The sequence below is a fragment of the Orbicella faveolata genome, unplaced genomic scaffold, assembly GCF_042242905.1.
Source record: "Orbicella faveolata isolate gen_17 unplaced genomic scaffold, um_ofav_v1 contig_2, whole genome shotgun sequence".
Classification (NCBI taxonomy): Eukaryota; Metazoa; Cnidaria; class Anthozoa; order Scleractinia; family Merulinidae; genus Orbicella; species Orbicella faveolata.
In genome coordinates, this window is record NW_028301547.1 from 28,334,345 (window position 1) to 28,354,071 (window position 19,727).

General features: G+C 38.6%; 2 protein-coding genes and 1 pseudogene across 2 annotated transcripts; 2 read left to right on the plus strand and 1 right to left on the minus strand.

Moving 5' to 3' along the window:
• The first annotated feature begins 5,458 nt into the window (after positions 1–5,458).
• On the plus strand, positions 5,459–7,281 carry LOC149112700 (adenosine receptor A2b-like). Its single transcript, XM_089290635.1, has one exon. It carries the CDS (start codon positions 6,024–6,026, stop codon positions 6,966–6,968), a length of 945 nt encoding a protein of 314 aa, XP_089146761.1. The 5' UTR covers positions 5,459–6,023; the 3' UTR covers positions 6,969–7,281.
• A 4,257-nt stretch (positions 7,282–11,538) lies between these two features.
• On the minus strand, positions 11,539–18,968 carry LOC110053978 (uncharacterized; annotated as a pseudogene).
• LOC149112701 (uncharacterized) lies at positions 14,459–15,632 on the plus strand. Its single transcript, XM_089290636.1, has one exon. It carries the CDS (start codon positions 14,536–14,538, stop codon positions 15,262–15,264), a length of 729 nt encoding a protein of 242 aa, XP_089146762.1. The 5' UTR covers positions 14,459–14,535; the 3' UTR covers positions 15,265–15,632.
• Positions 18,969–19,727: the final 759 nt, after the last annotated feature.

Sequence of the window (19,727 nt, forward strand, 5' to 3'; positions counted from 1 at the left end):
AAGAAGAAAATTAAAAGACGTAAGAGGAAGAGGAAGAGACTCTAACAAGAGAGGAAATTTTCCTCTAAGTAATTTCGCGCTTCTCAAGGACCCGACCGTTAATTTTGATCTCATTCTGGCTTCAATTTCCGGAAATTTCAAGGGACGAATGAAGAGGACAAGCTTGAGGGGTATGCCGAAATTTTGGAAATTTCTTGCTAGGAATTTCTATTCATTTTGACTCTGCTACCAAAATTTCCGAAATTTTCGGTTGAATCGTTGGCTTCTCGGAAGTTCAACAATATCCGGATTCTCTGGAAGCTTTCCAAGAAAATTTCTGTACTATTTGTCTTCGTTTCAAAATTTCCGGAAGTTTTGTTCGAGTAGAAAGCACCCAAAAGTTAAAAAAGTATGCGAAGTTTCACAAGAATCCATCGCAATCTCTTAAAAACATGGGATCTCGAACTTGCTAATTTCTACAAATAGTCTAAAAGAAATGTATTCAATACGCTCGTCAACATCTGACAGAACGAATGAAACTCCTGCTGAAAAATTGTTCAGCAAGCTGATTGCATTACAAAATTTATACAATATAAGGCGCCTTCGATAGGTTGCTTCAGTTGTGTACCTTATTACATGATATTTTCGCGTATATTTCGCGACACTTAAATTTCGCGATTTGCCAAACTTTTGTATTTTGAATCACTTTAACTTCTCGTTTTAGGGTAACACAATGTATTTCCTTGGCAATGTAATAATGTAACAATGTAACATGTCCTTGAATTTTGAATTTTGTAAATCGACTTCATCAAAGGTAAAATAACGTCAAATTGACCAAAAAAACAATGGGGGACTAAATGCCAACAGCAACATAATGTAAGTCACTTAATTTTCGCGTCATGTTTTCATCGCGACACTTACTGTTCGATTTTTTTTTAATCGCGAAATTTGCGAAATTAACGTCCCGCGAAAATTTCATGTAATAAGGTAGTCATTTTCATGAAGCGAATTAAACTTGGTTATGATGCATTTTGAAGCTTGTTGGCTTCTATGTTAGAAAGAAGAAAAGAGAATCCAGCATTTAGTACAAACCTACTGACCGACGATTCATCACAAGCAAGAGATTTTGAAATATTAATTCTTTTCCGTTTCCTTTAGTCGTTTTTTTTTTTCCGTTTCCTGTAGTTCTTTCTTTTATATGAATATACTTTGCACAAAGTGGCTCATTGTGGTGTGGACGCTGCCTGACCGTTACTTTGGAGGTTTTTACTGCGCTTTGTAAACAAATCATTTAAGTATCTAAACGGCCAACAGGGTTTTTTGTGGTTTTGGTATCTCTATAATGTGTTAAAAGGTATTCTAAGAAAAAAAATTGGATTCCGAAATTTTAACGCCCAAAGATCTAACTTTAAAGTTCCCGCCTCAGCCACGCCCAGTGACTGCGGTTGACCGTGAGTCAGTGCAAAAAAAGAGTCTGGGTTTCTGAATTGGCCCTGACGTCAAGTCAGGAATTGCCAAATCCTGCTAGTTCAGGTCGCTGTTGTTTCAGTAGTGGTTAGGAGTTTTCGTCGACAAAAAGCAAACAAACCGAAGCTGTTGAAACAAGGCGGTTGTCAATCAAGCAAAATAAAATCATGAGGCTTTGAGATGTTCCTGAGGTGACGTCATTCGTCACCAATCTTTCATTACGCGGTCAACTTCATTGGCTGTCATTTTGTTAAAAAGGGCGCACTGCTACGCAGCTCACTGTCTATCACAGAGTATGGTTCATGTTTTCCATTTACTAATTATTGATAATTAACAAAGGCTTTCTTGCACTTCTTGAGTGAATTTGTGTTTTGTCAGGTGTGCATGAGCTGAGGGTTGGGTGTGGAATTTTCTCCGCAAACTCTGCAGTCGGTCTGTAATTTATTCTGCTGCGATGAAGGGCGAAAGCACCAAGCGTCTTGTTTCTTGTTTCTTGTTTATATTTTTGCCATTTATAAATATATTTACAACATGTCAATGCATATTAAGCATGGAAGCCCACGGAAGCCATGCAATAAGGCTTAAGGAAAGGACTGCCTTAAATATATCTAGGACCTAAAAAAAATAATAAAAATGCTGCCATCGGCACCTAAAATGATCATAATTAATAATAAAATATAGTTAAGCAAAAGCTAGACTCGCAAATCAGCAAAAGCAAAGGAAGGGGGAAAAGCGAAAAAAGTACACAAGCACGTAAAGAGATATAAAATCAGTATAAATATACCAAATTTCAGTGCTGAGAGAATGAAATAATTTGGGGCCTTGAAAGCGGAGTAAGAATTTCGTTACGTTTGTCCTACACGAGGAAAAAAGGGACTGAATTCTTTGTTCTAGTATTGTATTTATATATAATTACATCACACTGAGCTTCTCATACTCACCCCAGCGCTTAATTTAGCTTTAAAAAATTCCGAGTTGAAAAACAGTTTTAAAAGTGTTTTACTTCATCACTTGTCTGCACTGTGAAGCTCAACAGCTTCTTTAGAAACGAACCTCATTCCTTCCCTCCTCGTGATAGCCTGAAACACAAGTCACTACGAGTGGGCATACCGTGCGCGAACTATAGATAACTGTTTTCCAGTCAACATTTGAATTAATACAAACGGTTATTGGAAAATGCATGGATGCCGGAGAATGCCATGGAAGCCTTAGCTCAAATTCTATTGCAGAGCTTGCTTTGTAAACACCAAGTTCAGCCCATTTTGTAGATAAAAATATACCTAGAGTTAGAAGGAGCTGCATTTATTGGAAAATTTGTAAAGTCCTGGGGAACGTTTAGTTGAAGGGGATAAAAGACAGAGGCATAGGAAATACTTCTGTGGCTGAGAAAAAGGTGTGTTGGTTTATTTTTTGGTAATATTTACAGGCATAGGCGTACGGGCCGAAGCGGGGGGGGGAGGGGGCTGCAGCCCCTTCCTCCCCCCCAAAAAAGAAAAAAAATTGGGGGCGACTCAGAATTTTTTGGGCAACAAGAGAGATTCGGGCAAATGGAATGCATTGTAAAAGCCCTGCTCACGCTGTCTTCATAAAAAGATCCAAAAACCTTCTCTGAGAGCAGAGCCTTATTAACCGCAATTTGTGACTTGGACTTCAGATTTTGTGTGCTGAAAGTAATCCTGAGCAATACTAATAGTCTGTGCTGATCTTCAGGGGAGGACGGTCGACGTCATGTCCGCTCGTACAAATGCGGACATGACCATTCAGACCCTGCGCCAGTGTCGGAGTGAAGAAAGTTTCAACAGCGTATGGTAGATAGTATCAGCAATGTGTCTGAAAATGAAGAATTGGCTGACCAGTTCTCAGTTTGAATTATGAGAAGCCAGGGCACCCAGACAAACGCCATCGCACCGCCCTCAAGCCCTTGTAGGTGAACATGCGCAAAGACAAAAGCAGCTGACACCGGAATCGCGCCACCGTACTTAAAACACTTACTATGCATCCATCGACAAGGTGCTGTCCGAGCTTGAGCTCAGGTCTAGCGGAAATGACCAGGAAATACTCTGTGCTTTGGGAAATATCTGTCACAGTGAAATACCTGATAAAGAAAGCTTCTCCCGCGTTGCTAAAGTTTACAAAATCGACGGCGAGATTCTGGAAGCCGAGCAGAAAATGTACGCGAGTTTTCGTCTCGCGCGCGGATTAGGCTGCTGGAGACAATGCACGAGAATGATCTATTTGATGTATTTCCAGAATTTTCAAATGTGGTGAATATCCTTGCAGTAATACCTGCTACATCGTGTTCTGCAGAACGATCATTCAGTGCGTTGCGCAGATTAAAAACTTACCTCCGCAGCACCATGGGGCAAAAACGTGTCAGTAACATCGCACTTGTTAACATTGAAAGGGCATATGTACAACTCTGTAGTCAACAATGACATGGATCGTATCATTGATATCTTCGACCGTCGAAATGGCAGAGACAGCTATTTATTTTAACGTGTTTTATCAGCTCATATGATAGAATCATATGTAAGAATATTTCACTTCATATGTAAGTCTATGTTAGTGTACCGTTAGTGACCCTCGTTTCTTTTCGACTCAGTTTCGTAAATATTTGGACAACTTGAGCGAATTTTTTTGGGCAAATGGCTCACCGCCCCAAACCCCCCCCCCCCCCCCGGCAAAAAGTTGCCCGCACGCCTATTTTATAGGTTGTAAACTGAGAGAAAACAAAAACAAACACAGAAAAAACCTGGCTGTCTTGCCTGGGTAAGCGTTGTTCTTCTGTCGTAAAAAGTGATCAAGTTAGGCGTAGTACGGGAAGCATGATCCCTTTAATAGCCCGAATCTTGTCAGGCTTAGCAGCCAACAGGTTAACAACAGATAATTATAGCGGTTGATATCCGCACCGTGGAGAAAGTCTACTCTCTGTTTATTTTGCGCATTTGCTATATTCCCGACAGCAATGGATTTTATTTGGATTTTCCCTGAAGTACCATGTCATTCAGTACAACAGTGAATCTGCTAACTGGATGACTTGACAGGTAAAATCAGGTGGCTCACTTTTTAAAGCTTTAAAATTATCGAAAATTAACCCGCAACAGAATTCTATAGAGTTGCATAATGTGAACTGCCGGTCACGCAACACAGAAATATTTTTTCCCGTTTTGTTTTGGGTTTCATTTTTCCGTATTAATTAACGACCGGCGCAATTAGTCTCAAAGTTTCGAAAAATCAAAATGGCCAAAATACTGGGGCCCACATATGAAGCCGTCCAACCCAAATTGGCAACTATGATGTGAACTATAAAAAGAAAATATTGAATAAAATACTTCCATGCTTCGAAACTTTGACGGAAAGGAAACTAAGAAGAAACTCTAGCTGTCAAGGTTATTTTTTAAAATTTAGCTGTCCAGTGACCATCTGCTGACGAAATAGAATAATTTTGACATTTAGTCGACGCAGTGGAAATACTAAAATTTCCATTTTATCTCTCGATGTGCATGCACTGATTCACTCGCTCAAACCTTCTCGTGCCCTCGGCTCGTAAGGCCATCCTGTACAGTCCAAATAAAATTGATTTGAGCCCGAGCTGTAAGTGCAACCATTGCATTGTCGATTCTTAACCGACTACTGAGCTCTTAATTTTTGTGACAGTCCAAAAAAGGTGTCGGTAGATCATCTTCAAGAAAGATAAACCGACGTGATAGGCTTCTTTATTCTCAGCATTTGTCAGCTCGATATTCAAATATATGCATTTAGTCAAGCGTAAAAGCGGGAGCACTCATAAAATACTAATCATATATTTGCTTGACACAAATAATAACAAAAAATTATCTATAGACCACTTTTGAGCCCTTGTTGTGAACCCTTTGCCCTAATTCCCACCCGCAATCGTCAACAAATTCTTTTATTTTTATTTTTCTGAAGTCTAAGGTTTTCTTGGTTAACTTAACATATCCGTTTTTATCGCTTTTCCATTGTCCAGTGCCCATTCTTGTGCCGTTATCTGTAGCCTTAAGGAGAATTTTATGCAAAACAGTTAAATTCAGATCAGGTTGAAGACACCTGTGAGACGAAGGACGTCAAAACATAAACAATATTCTCGCCTTCTAATAACGTATGTGTGGTATTTGAGTGGTGTTTTTATGCTTATTATGCTAAAGAGCTCAGTATTAGATATCAAGGATGCAACCCGCAAACAAGATAACACCTGAAACTTCATGAGCGTGGCGCTGATCATGTTCTTATGCAATGATTGTTAATTGCGCTGAGTCTAAATACAAAATGTTACGGTAAATTTTGTCGCAAGGCGAAAAATTTGCCCGCGAATAAACAGGGACTGAAAGAAGAAGAGAGGAAAGAGGCTACAACGGAGAAAGACAACTACAAAAAATAGGTGCTTGGAATTCTTGGCTGAACGAACTGTATACCTTGTTTACTACTTCGTTCCTTGCGGTTAGTGGATCGGAGTTTGCTGGCGAAAAGTCTGTTAATTGCGCTGTAGACATCTGACGTTAGCGGAGTGTTCAAGAATAAAGTCGAGGAGAAGTCTCTCTTTTAAATAATTGCAAACAATGAAATGCCATTTCTACAAAGAATTTTTTCATTACCAGAACGATACTTTCAAAGTTGAAGATCCAGTTGAATCGTTGTACATCGTTAATTCTGTGTTCAACGCCTTCTCAGCCTACTCCGCCATCATGCTGAACATTTTATCAATCCACTCGATAAGAAAGACTTCGTCGTTACCAAAGCCTTTAAAAACATTGCTTCTGAGTCTTGCTGCTTCTGATCTTGGTGTTGGTTTACTGGTTCAGCCTTTGTACATCACACTGCTACTCGCTGAAAACAGTCAAAACTGTGCCATGCCGACAGTATCTTTTATTATCATTTGGTTTTTTGCTAATGCTTCGTTCCTTGGTATTCTGGCCATAAGTGTGGACAGATTCTTGGCTATTCATCTTCATCTCAGGTATCAGGAACTTGTGACTCACAAGCGAGTTGTTGCTGGGGTGATCTTCATTTGGGTTTTTAGCGCATTTCTATCGTTACTTGATTTTTGGATGGCAAGTGCTCAAAATGTCACCTTTGAAGTATTCGTCACTATCTTCTTCGGTCTTTGTTTCATTTGTACAACTGTTGTCTATTGTAGAATTTATCTCACTGCACGACGCCACATAAATGAAATTCAATTAATGCATGTACAAGCGGTAGCACAGAATGGTGAACTGGGGAATGTCACGAGGCAGAGAAAATCATCTCTCGGAACATTTTACGTATATCTTGTGTTTTTGGCTTGTCATTTGCCAGAGTATTGCATTTTTGTTGCAAGTAATACAATCTCTGAACCAAGTACTATTCTAAAGGGCCTTGTGCCGTGCGCGTGGACCTTGGTGTTTTTAAATTCATCTTTAAACCCTCTGGTTTACTGCTGGAAGATGAGACAAATTCGGCACACCATTTTGGACACATTGCGAAACGCATTTTTAAAAGCAACAACTGAGAAAAGCATCGAGTAACTGAGTATAGAAATTTAATAATATTGCTTCTTATACCTCACCGAGAGATTATCTCACCACACTCGATATAATTAACTGAGTCTGACTTATCAATGGCAGTTTCTGTGGTAACGAACAGAATGATAATGAATGTATTTCCTATCTCTATTGACGTCAACTCAACAATAATATTCTCTGACATGCGTTTTTGCTGTTTCTTTAAGAACGTGAGGTATTTAATAGTAGATATGAAAGGGAAAATAAGTATTTTTAAATCAGTTACTCACTGTAAGGTATAATACAACTGATAATAAATCAAGAAATATAAGAGGAACCACGAGGTGTTTGTTTCGAGGTTTTTTTTTTTTTTTTTTTTTATTTTCTATAATTATCAAAAATTAATTATCGTTCAATTTCCTTGTTGTCTGTTTTCAACCACAGTTAATAGAAATAAATGGTTAGGAAACCTGGCAAAGTTCTTTGCTTTATGTTTTTGTGCGCTATTTTGGGGTTTGACCCCGCACACAACCTGCCAAAACACAAAAGATGGTTGTACGTGCTCATTCAACTAACCAGTAGAAGCATTGCGATTACGTAATCATGCATAGTCACGAGCACAACACAAACGATGTGCAAGGAGCAAGGACCTTCTAACATAAATCTCAACCTGTTTGCTTGCTTCTTTGATGTTTACGGGCTTTCCTAACCATTTCCCTCTATTAACTGTGTTTCAGCCGAATATTTGAAAAGACATGCACCTGCACCAGCACTTCGTGGCGGGATGGGTAGCCTTTGGCATGTATAAATGTAAATGTGAATAAAGTCCTTTCTAGAAAAGAATAATACCTTTTTCAATTCAAAATATGGATTTAGAGAGAATTGTTCGACCCCACGTCCGATCTTGGACATCCTGAACAAAATTCGAAACAATGTGGATGTAAAATTATTTTCATGCAGTATTGTTGTCGATCTGAAAAAGGCATTTGACACAACAGACCACTCGATACCGGTATACAAATTGCATCATTATGGATCAGAGGAACAATTAACGACTGGTTTGTTTTGTCATATCTGTCAAGCGGAACACAATCAAGTCAAACTGGCTCTATTGTTTCTAAGAAAGAAAATCTAGTTTGTGGTGTCACTCAAGGTTCCCTGCTTGGTCCGTTGCTCGTTCTAATCACTGTTAATGACATGCATCGTTCCTCTCCAAAATTTAATTTTTATCTGTTTGATGATGAGACCAATCTGCTATGCGCAGAGATAGATTTAAGAAAGCTCGAAATTAGCGTTAATCAGGAATTGTCGAAACTGCGTGACTGGCTAGATCGCAACAAATCATTCCTTAACCCAAGCCAATCTAACTTCGTTATCTTTCATCCTTTTCAGCCTAAACTGGACTACGAATTAAAAGTTATAACATAAAAATATTTGACAATAATCCCAAGCAACTGGTAACCCTCGATCGCAAAACTTATGTGAACCATCTAGGAATATTTCATTGACAATAATCTTTCCTTCAAGTGTTACATTGATTACATCTCATCAAAAAAAAAAGCAGTACAATACAACACAATACAATACAATAATACAATACAATACAATACTTTATTCAAGAGATCTAGATACAGATAATGTGCATATGTTAAAAAAAAAAAACCTCTTGAAACGGTAATAATGAGGTTAGCCATATACGTGACAATTTCCATAAATAAAACGCGTAAATGACGTGTACAATGTAAGAACTACTTACAAGCCAAAATGCAATTTCAATGAGTTTCCAGGTCAAAAATTGTAAAACATGTTTACATGGTAAATTTAAAAATATTCTAAAATTTACTACTTAACGTCCATAAAGGTATTCGGTCTTGATCTAAACAGAGTCAGTGATCCAGCGTGTACAACTTCACTAGTTGTAGACTATTCCATGCATTAATTGTACGGACAAAGAACGAATTCTCACAGTAAGGGAATTGGCGTTATTGCTAGGCTAAGAGATCTTGTAGAATTTACTACTCTCCTATCTATCGCTCGTTAATCGAACCGTACATTTCCTATGGTCTCATTGCTTGGGGCCAAGCCGCAAATACTCATCCCAAGAAAATTGCTATTCTACAGAAGCATGCACTCCGAATTGATGCATTCTTGGATTGCAAAACTCACAGCGCTCCTCTCTTTGTTAGCTCAGGAATTCTTCTGAAATAAATGCTCTATTGCAAATCGGTTGCCTGTTTATCACAAGGTGTTTGCCGGTAACCTACACCTTTTTTAGGTTCACTTGCTTTAATTATAATGAACCATTTTCCAGAGCTAACAACTGTCGTATGAGTAACGTGGGCGGTCAGTTGAGGCTTGTTACAAGCTAACATGTTCTTTTTCCTTTAACGAATAGCTGTACAGCTAGCTGTTATTTCTAAGGTATTTGTTGTTGTGACAAAGCTGGCGTTGTTTCGTTTGGGTCTATGCACAGCTCAGGTCAGCAAACAGCAACGTACCGAGGAGCGCACAGATTGTTAGTAACAATAACAATAATAAATGTTAGCCCAGCCCAGAAATTAAATTGATCGTTGCCAATTTTCGTGGGATCCGAGTAAGCGCCTGGTTTCTTAGAACATAAAAAAATTTGCGTAGTAGACGTAGTAGAATTAATTCTTAGTTTCTTCGAGAATCTGACCTGAATGAGCACAATTGTAAACAATGTTTATTTGAACTCTTTCTTGCCTAATTTTTGAGTACTGAGCTAACAAATGGAAGCTCTCGCACAAATTGATTAGCCCTCGATTACTGAGACCATGATTTTAACGAGCAGTATTCGAGTATATCAAATACTCAGAGCGATTTGAAATTTTATTTAATAAGCAGTATTATAGTATATAAAGTAACTTTTTTGCTCCGAGTAATTAAATTTACTGCATGACCGGGAGAAATTTGGAAAACCTGTGTCTTGAACATTGTTTGAGCATATTGAGTACTCTATATCGAGTTGTTAAAAGTTACTCAAGCAATTTTGTCTTCTACTTATACCACTTGAAAATGTTTGTTTACAAATCGGTTCCTATCACATTAATTCAATTTTTAACGCTTCATGTAGAACCAGGAGCATCGTCTATACTACTCTACCAATCAAATCGATCACAGACCAGAAAGGCATGGTAAAATTGAAGTGCAATTCTAACAATCAAATCTAACAATCAAATCGATCACAGACTAGAAAGGCATGGTAAGATTGAAGTGCAATTCTTATTTATGTTAACTCACGTTTGACTTGGTATAGCCGGACGTTCTGCTAATTGCCCGGGTCCGATAACTGGAAGACATTAAACTGGTAAAAGTGAAATTTGATTGGCAGATTCTGGTTATTGGCCCTCTGACTAACTTAGTAGAGTAAAAATACAAGCAATTAATTCACGCGCAATCTTTTGTAGCTGTTTGTTTCGTACCATCAAATAAACGTAACCCTTTTTACCTTAAGTCCTTAGTTGGTATGAAAATGGGTTAATTTTGCTCGTTAAACTCCAACTCAACTAGTTCCTGCTTTAAAATTTCCTCGAATTAATTTTGCTATCGCTACCGTCCACATGGACACCAACCTGAAATTGTGCTCAGCTTGTTGTTTTACCGCCCAAAATGACCCAGAGCCGGATGAACAGGGAGAACTGCTGCTGGTGGAGTCGACGGAAGTAAATCAAAGCAACTACTCTTTGAGCCCCTTCGTATATGGAGTCTTAGTGTGTATGGTCCTATACGGACCCACTTCACTGCATCCTTTTAGATTTAGCTACCATGTATCAGACATATCATCTACTAAAGGTTATCATTTTTAGGTCCTCTGTTCAGTTGTGTCCAGGGGTGAATGAATGCACTTTAAACTAATGATTAACTTTATTTCAGAGCAAGTAGCTTTTATAGCTGTGATAACACTAGACAGGTCTGCGTGTTTATCAAACATGAAAGAACGTACATCTCATTTGCGTTTAATTCTGGAAATTAAACTCTTATACACAAACGAAATATAGTGCCCATGATTATGATTTAAGCTAATCATTGAAAAGGTGCATGCGCCAAGTTCTTAGCGAACAAAGACTTTCCAGGCGTTTCCAATATGTCCCTCAATTTTATTGTCGTCACAATCCAATCTGGCGCCATTTGGTTTCATCATCCAATGATAATCATACTTTGAAATGCAGGGTGATTGAATAATCTGTCTTCAGTTTCGCCGCGCCCCCATTTACCAACTTGTATAAATACCACCTTCTTTTCCCAATCTATGGCAAAGTCCTGTTGACATTGAATTGTCATTCTCCATTCTAACAAACGAGCCACAGGCGTCGGGCTGGACATCCGTCTGACCGCTGAAGTACTGGACTACAGCTTCACCAGTGCTGCTAGCGACCATGGTTACGTGGAATGTACGTCCGTGTTTTTTACTGCAGTAGAATCTCAGCTGATTAACTTTATTTCAGAGCCAGTAGCTTGTATAGCTGTGATAACACTGGACGGGTTTGCGTGTTTATCAAAAGTGACCGAACGAGCATCTCGATTGCGTTCAATTCTGGAAATTAAACTCTTATACACAAACGAAATGTAGTGTCCATGATTACAATTTAGCTATCTATAAACAGATTCTCAATATCGTAAGTACAGTGTGCAAAGCATTTCGAGAAACCCATTTAGTTACGTGTAGTAGTGCATTATATAAGGTAATCTTAAACAGGTGCATGCACCAAGTTCTTAGCGAACAAACACTTTCCAGGCATCTCCGACTTGTCCTTCAACACCAGCGTCGTCACACTCGAATCTCCCGGAACCAGTTTGTCTCATTATCCAATGATAATCATACTGCACAAATGCAGGGTGATTGAATAATCTGTCTTTATTTCGGCCGTACCCCCATTTACCAACTTGGAAATTAGCACCTTCTTTTCCCCATCTATGGCAAAGTCTTGTTAACAGCGAGTTGTCATTCTCCATTCTAACAAACGAGCCACAGGCATCAGGCTGGACATCCGTCTAACCGCTGAAGTACTGGAGTACAGCTTCACCAGTGCTGTTGGCGACCGTGATCACGTGGAACGTACGTCCGTGTTGTTTACTGCAGTAGAATCTCAGCTGCGTGAAAGACAAGTGTGATCTCAGATCAGCCATGGCGCTTTTCTCGAGAAACATTTTTTTGGTGTGACAACTGTCGATTGCACGGAATGATGACTCAACTGAGAACTGGAAGGGTGCAATTGAACTGTCAATCACCATGTTGGAAACAAGAAGCCAGCCTCCTGAAATCAGGAAACGGTCAGCGGTATAAACAAAAACCCATATCAGTCAACTAAAGTTGGAGAGCAAGAACGCTGAAAATAAACCTTTATCTAGAGAGCCTACCTAGAATTGAAACAAATATAGATTAAAGTTACTTTGCTCTTTTCTTGAGAATGAGGCATTAGAATCGTAGATACATGAAACTGTTCACTGCCCTATAATCCGGAAATCCTATGTGATATGCCAACTGTATTTCCACTGCAATTTCCAAAAATCGAGAAGAGAGTTGAAAATAAGACGCGTAGCAGAGTATTTTAGACGAACTTTGCGTCAAAAAATATCTATAACATATGACTACCTCAAGTCTCTAAATTCCAAAGCTCGGCCACGGGTAGGCATTATCCTATCCGACAAAAATTGTCCAGCTCATCCAAAAATGTCATTTATCTCGCAACGTGCTGTAAATGTACTTACAATATGTAGGTTCCACATCAACTGAGTTTAAAATTAGATTCCGCAATCATAAATCAAATGTGCTCAACAATAAAAGAACATGTGAATTGGCGGTACATTATAATAGTTCCCAACATGACATTTCTCAAATGAGGTTTATCGTCATTGAGCAAATTGTATCCTTCCAAAATCCATTACATTTAGACCAGTTACTGCTTACCAGAGAAGCCTATTGGATGACACAATTATTCACACTTAATCCGCATGGCCTTAACAAAAGGCGGGAATTTCGCTCCAAAATGATCGTATTAATTATAGCAACTAATTAGACATTTTCACATGTTCTTGCTTCGAGAATGATCGTGACTTGTCCAGCTCCTATTTATTCATTAGTCCTTTGTAAATAGTTTCAATTGTTATGTGACTTGTCTTCTGCGTTCATGGGCCCCGTTGGAGGATTCTGTTAGTTTTGTTTTTGGTGGGCTGTTCATGGTCCCTCAGCAGGGAATTTATCACAGTATTGTTTGACAGCCCTGTTTTGGGACTATGTTATAGCCTTAATTAAGATCATTCAGAGGCCTTTTGCGGGGAATGTGTTACTCTTGGCTTATTACGTAACTTTCACCACTTGCTTTTATTCACACTATTGTAATTTAAACCTTTTTGTATCTCTTAATTAAGTTACTTATATAAGCCTGTACCTCCAATACACGCAGCCACTATAAATAGTTTTTAGTTTTTAGTTTTGACGTTTATCTGAGGAAGGCTGAACAGCCGAAACGTCATTAAATCGAGTCGGACCAGTAAGAAGTTCACCCCACTGTTCTCACTTAGTATTTGTCTATAAATTCATGTGGTGGTATTGCATCCTTTGGATCCTTCTGCTGGAAGTTCATTGTATGTGCAAGCATCTAAGCATTTATTCCGTGAATTATTTGCAACCCTCACCGCCATCAGTTGTCATGTCGCAGTAAACTGGTAAAGAGTTTCCGTTCCTCTCGGGGTCGATCCAGTACTCCCCGTCTCCCTTAGAGTCGCCAGCGTCCCGGATGTGCTTACAGGAATGACCAGGACGAGAGGAAGACGAGCCCAGAAAGTCTTAATTTGAAAGTAAAAAACGCTTTGTAAATGATTGTCAATAGTCTAGCGCATCACAACCTTGAAAGTATCTTTAAACCATTTCTTGATTGTACAAATTTGCACTAGAAAACCAATTATCCGTCTGACGAATCAGCCTCCGAGAGGGATAATGTTCCAGGTATAAATCCGTCGTTTAAACGAATTATCAAATGTGTATCCAAATTCGTCTTTGGCTGGTTCGCCTGTCTGCTCGTACATTTTACGACGTGCTGACAGACGAATCAATTGAAGACGAGCGATGATGATAAAGGAGAACACATCTCCAGTCGCGTCCATTGAAGACGAATTTGGCCATATAATTCATCTTGATCTACACTAGACGATTTACACGTCTCAAATGGATACTCACTTGATATAAATTAGGCGTCGGGTTATCCGTTTCTACAAAGTGGGCCAAAGAACCAAGAAACTAGCATAGATGCTATTTAAAAGTAATAACGTTTTTAATTTGTGCACGTAAAAGAAGTTATTTAACCCTTCTCTCTCTTAGAGAAAGGTTATCGTAGATGTCTTGCACAGATGGCCACTAGTTTATCAGTTCATTCTGTCATGGGTCACCCTCTCTAAATAGAGTTAATTATTATTATTATTATTATTATTATTATTATCATTATTATTATTATTATTATTATTATTATTATTATTATTATTAGGGATAGCCCGACAGAAAGTCCAACGGGCACTTGACCTTGCTGCGGAAAAAGGGTCATCTGTTTGGCTGACGGTACTCCCCCTTCGTGAAATGAGTTTCAATCTAAATAAGAGAGAGTTCCGCGATGCAATCAAACTGCGCTACGATTGGCCGGTTGATGATATCCCCTCCACCTGTGTATGCGGTGATGTTTTTACAGTGGACCACGCAATGATATGCAAGAGAGGTGGGTTCGTTACCCAACGTCACAATGAGCTGAGGGACTTAGAAGCCGAACTCCTGAATATGGTTTGTACCGATGTTGAGATTGAGCCTGTCCTGCAAGACATCTCGGGTGAACAGCTGGGAAGAGGTTCTAATCGAGCTCCAGATGCGAGATTAGATATTCATGCGCGCGGGTTCTGGGAGAACCAACGATCAGCATTCTTTGACGTGAGGGTTTGTCACCCTAATGCTGATTCGTATAGGGACCTAGAGCTCCAACAGATATACCGCAATCATGAGAACGAGAAGAAGCGCCTTTACCCGAGGAGGGTTTTGGATATCGAACAAGAAACTTTTACACCCCTTATTTTCACGTCAACAGGCGGCATGGGAAACGAGTGCTTGCAATACCATTCCAGACTGGCGCAGCTGATCTCCATCAAGAAAGGAGAACATTATGCTAAAACAATCTCCTGGATAAGAGCAAGGACATCCTTCGCTTTACTAAGATCCGCACTAATCTGCCTAAGAGGTTCAAGAGCTAGAAGGAAAGCCTTTTGTGACTTTAAGAACATTGATATTGACGTTGAAACCCAGGAGGGAGCCATTATGTAAACACTGTTGAAATAGGTTTTAATAGTTTATTTCTTTTATTTACTTTTACCTCGTAATATACCGATATTGACGTTGAAACCCAGGAGGGAGCCATTATGTAAACACTGTTGAAATAGGTTTTAATAGTTTATTTCTTTTACTTACTTTTACCTTGTATATACCAATTTGTATGGAATATGTTAATTAATGTTATGATGATGATAGTAGTATTAGTATTAGTTGTAGTAACCATGATATCATGATTAGATACGGAAACATGTTTTACAGGTTTAACAGACATCAAATTATGTAAATATTATAGCATTTTGTAAAGCTTAGCTCTAGTTTTTGTCACAATAAACACTCCTCTTTTACTATTTAAAAAAAAATTATTATTATTATTATTACTAATCTTTACATGTAGAATTAATGGGGCCTTTGAAATCGATAACGAACTAGCAAGATTTTAGTATTTTAGTATTATTGTTTATCATTGTACAGAAATTAATTTTATCAGAAATTTGAAATAATCTTTTCAAGGAAGTTATAGAAATTCATTTAATATTGCAGTGAAAAATAACTTATGAAATGTAAGTAGAATGTTTGAAGAGATAAATTATGTAAATAAAAAGTTACTGAGATTTAAAAAAAATTATTATTATTATTATTATTATTATTATTATTATTATCGTCCTCACGTAATGTTTGCTTAGAGTCCTTAGGGCCGAGACCAGACCATGGTCCTGGTGCACTAGGGGATAGCCAGTTTTTAGCTTGATAGCGCCCTCAAAATGTGTGCTGTACCTAGCAAGGTTATCTTTTGTAGTTCACTGATGCTTATTTGGCCGGGAATTCTTCCAAGATAATTTTCTAGTCCCTTTTTGATAGCTCCAAGTGCTCCAATGATAACTGGTATCGTTTCCGTTCTCAAGCCCCACATTCGGCTTGTTTCGATTTCCAAGTCCTTATATTTGGATAGTTTTTCAGTGACTTTCACGGATGTGTTTCTGTCTGATGTCATGTCAACAAATTTACAGGTTTTCGTTTTGTGGTCTTTAATCACTATATCGGCTCTGTTGGCTGTTATTTTCCTGTCTGTATGTATTGGCATGTCCCATAATATCGTGACATCCTCGTTTTCTGTAACTGTTTTTGGCTCATGGTCATACCACTTTTCTGATGTCTTTATATTATAGTTGCGACAGACTTTCCAATGTATATACGCGGCTGCTTTATCGTGTCGGTGGGTATATTCTGTTTTCGCAAGTTCAGGACACCCAGACACGATATGGTCGATTGTTTCGTCGTATTTGTTACACATCCTGCATAGGGGGCTAGTACCGTCTTTGATAATGCTGACGTGGTATGATCTGGTAGCTAGGCTTTGGTCTTGGGCTGCGATTATGAATCCTTCTGTTTCTGCCTTCAGTCCACTGCTTTTGAGCCACTGGTTGGTTTTGTGGTGGTCAACATCTGCTTCCGTTATTCTCTTTGGGTATCTTCCATGGAGGGCTTTGTCCACCACTCCCATCATCATCATCATCATTATTATTATTATTATTATTATTTTAGAGAAAGGTTACATGATCCACCTCTTGTTTTCCTTCTCAAGATTTTAATTTTTGAGCTGAATAAATTTTATCTCAGTGTTATGTAAAGAGCGAGAGTTACTTTGATAAAAAGTGTTGTATACTAGCTTGGCCTCATATTTATCTTTTGATTGCATTATTCGGATCCAACTGATGAATTCCATAGCAGTATCTCGTTACAACCAATTATTTTCTGAATACACGCATTTAATTATCTGTACCATAATAAGTGGACCCTGCTCTGCGCCTCAAGCGATTTGGGATTGAGTGTCTTGTGTGGTTACTTAACTGGCATGCACCATCAGTGTGACTGTTGTACGATAGACAGTTTTCATTTCTAAGACATCTTAACCCACAACCAAGCTCATCAGTAGTCTAGTCAGTGTTTCTATGACATGTCCAACAAATTCAAAACCTAAAAATTATCAGGAATATAAGGTTTAGACTCTTACAAGAGATTCTCAAGGTACTTACCTTGATAATCTCTTGACACTTATTAACTCCTGACTTGTACGCCAGGAGAAAGCTGGGAGCGGAAGAACACGGATTGTTTTCAGCTGTTAATGGGTTTCCAATGGAGCGGGGGCGTTTTTGTTTTTATTTCATTTCATACGACGCCTAGTGAAACAGAGATTTCTAATTTACCTTTGAATTTCGCAATTATCTAGATCTGTTCAGTGCGCCTATGGGTCGCAGAACTTGCTCAAGCTTGACATGTAATGCCAGAGATGAATTTCAAAAAAACACTGAAAATACGAAAAGTAGCCGCTGTTGTTCACGTTCTCCAAAATACGCAAAACTTTGTCATTTCACGTTGTTGTTTTGAAGAGGACGGATACGAAATGCTCAGAGATTTATAACGCACGTGCACCGCCATTGTTTTGCTAGTTAAACCTTTTGTTTGATGGCGCTCTCTTCGCCGTTGTTTGCTTAAGGGCCCATTAACCGATCTTTTCGAGCCGTTGCTAAGGAAAATTTATTCTTATATAACCTCATCACTTTTAGTTAGTTCAGAGTTATTTCATGTGTTTTAACTTTTTCATGATCAGTAACACTAGTGATGATGTCATCAGGCCACGCTCATGGTCATGTGACTAATACAAAAAAAATGCAAAGGCTCCCAGGCAAATTAATTAGTTTATCGGGATTTTTTTCATTGATTAAATATTTTAATTTGAATCCTCATTACGTTATGCATCGATTTTGTTTCATTTCTAAAAGGGCAGATTTGGGGAGCATTTCAAAATTTTGAAAACTTCGTAATTCTCTGAAAAAAGCATGATTTCGAGAAAGGAATGCATAGCTATGTTTCCAACATTGGCTTTAATCGAAATTCATCGAAAAAGGCTGGATTTAATGAAAAACCGCGTTTCCTTTAGCATTTAAAGAAACCGGAAGTGCGCCCGATAGATATTGGGAGTTACCCTATCAGCGCGAGCATGAATCGGTTAATGGGCCCTTAAGGTCCCTATTTTCATATCCAACGCGCACTCGCGGAATCATTGTTAATTAATGGGCGGTTTTTTAACAGTTAATTAAATCGGATTGAGATGCTTTTTAATCAGTCGTCAAATCCGCATTCATGACCTTATACCACCTGCTGTTTTTCTTTGTCTCATGTTTTTCATGAGACAATTCAATCTAATAGCTCTCTCATCCAAGATGAAAGGAAGGCTTGTGAAGACGTAGAAGATTAAACATAACTTATATTTTTAAAACATCTGTGAATTCCCAGCTTCACAGACCAAGTCAGAGTAAACAATGGTGTTTATGTTATATCAAACCCGCGAGATTGTTTTTTAATAAGGTGCAATGCACATATACAGATTTAATATTCTAATTCCTAACACTGCGATAAAAATCTGCCCTCTCGCGATCGGCGACGGTGACTGTGCTACACTGTTCCTCTAACGGAAGTCATCAGAACAGTATCACCTCAGTTAGAGAAATTAGTATTTACTAGAGTTCAGAACTGTTACCTTCAAGACTTTCAAAACGCATCATGTTCTTCAAGGAGGGGTTATACGGTATTGTGAGAACCAAGTCCGCTGAAAACACCACTAACAACATCAAAGCAGGAACAACGGGAAAACACGGCAAAATCTTCTTGATCATGCTGAAATGGACACCCTGCATGATAGAAAATACATTTTTGAACTTTGTAACTTACACTAATTTTCTTTCAAATGTCCGTTCGCCGGATATAGATATAAGGAAAAAATGTTCTCTCTTTGAGTACAATGAATGAAAGCAATTGCGCATCTTAAACCAGTTTTCATGATTAAGAATGCAAAGTACTTGTAGAGAATTTTGTGACCTTCAGATACAGCGTTAAGTGTAAACGAGGGTCGTACGGGGAGGGGGGGGGGGGGGGGGGTTCTGGCACGGATCACGAACGGAAAAAATAGAGGATCACGGATATAAAAATTTCGTTTACCCGAATTATGAAAATAGGCAAGTAAGATACTCTTCTTAATAATCTGTTCTTACACTAGAAAGAGTGAAGAAAGCAAAATCGTGAGAGGCTAAGTCAAGGCTCCATATTGCCAATCGCATACCCAAGTCACTCTTGATAGACGACTCCAACCATTCGAAGGACTCGCGTCTCAAAATAACGTAGAATAGAGTGGTGAAATCACGAAAATCGGTTAATAATTAAAGTTCTTCGCGGGTCACGGCTCACGTTCAAGTCACGGATCACGGAGAACAATTTCCTAAATTCACGTTTCATGGAAAATAAAATCAGCTAATTACGCATTACGAGAATACTCCTCTACGACTCTCATAAATCAACGAACGGCCCTTCTTACCGTGTTCATCTTGCTTCCCTCGCACATTGTAAAACAGCTTTTAAAACTTAAACTTAATCCTGACTCAGTTTTCGTTCACATCTCA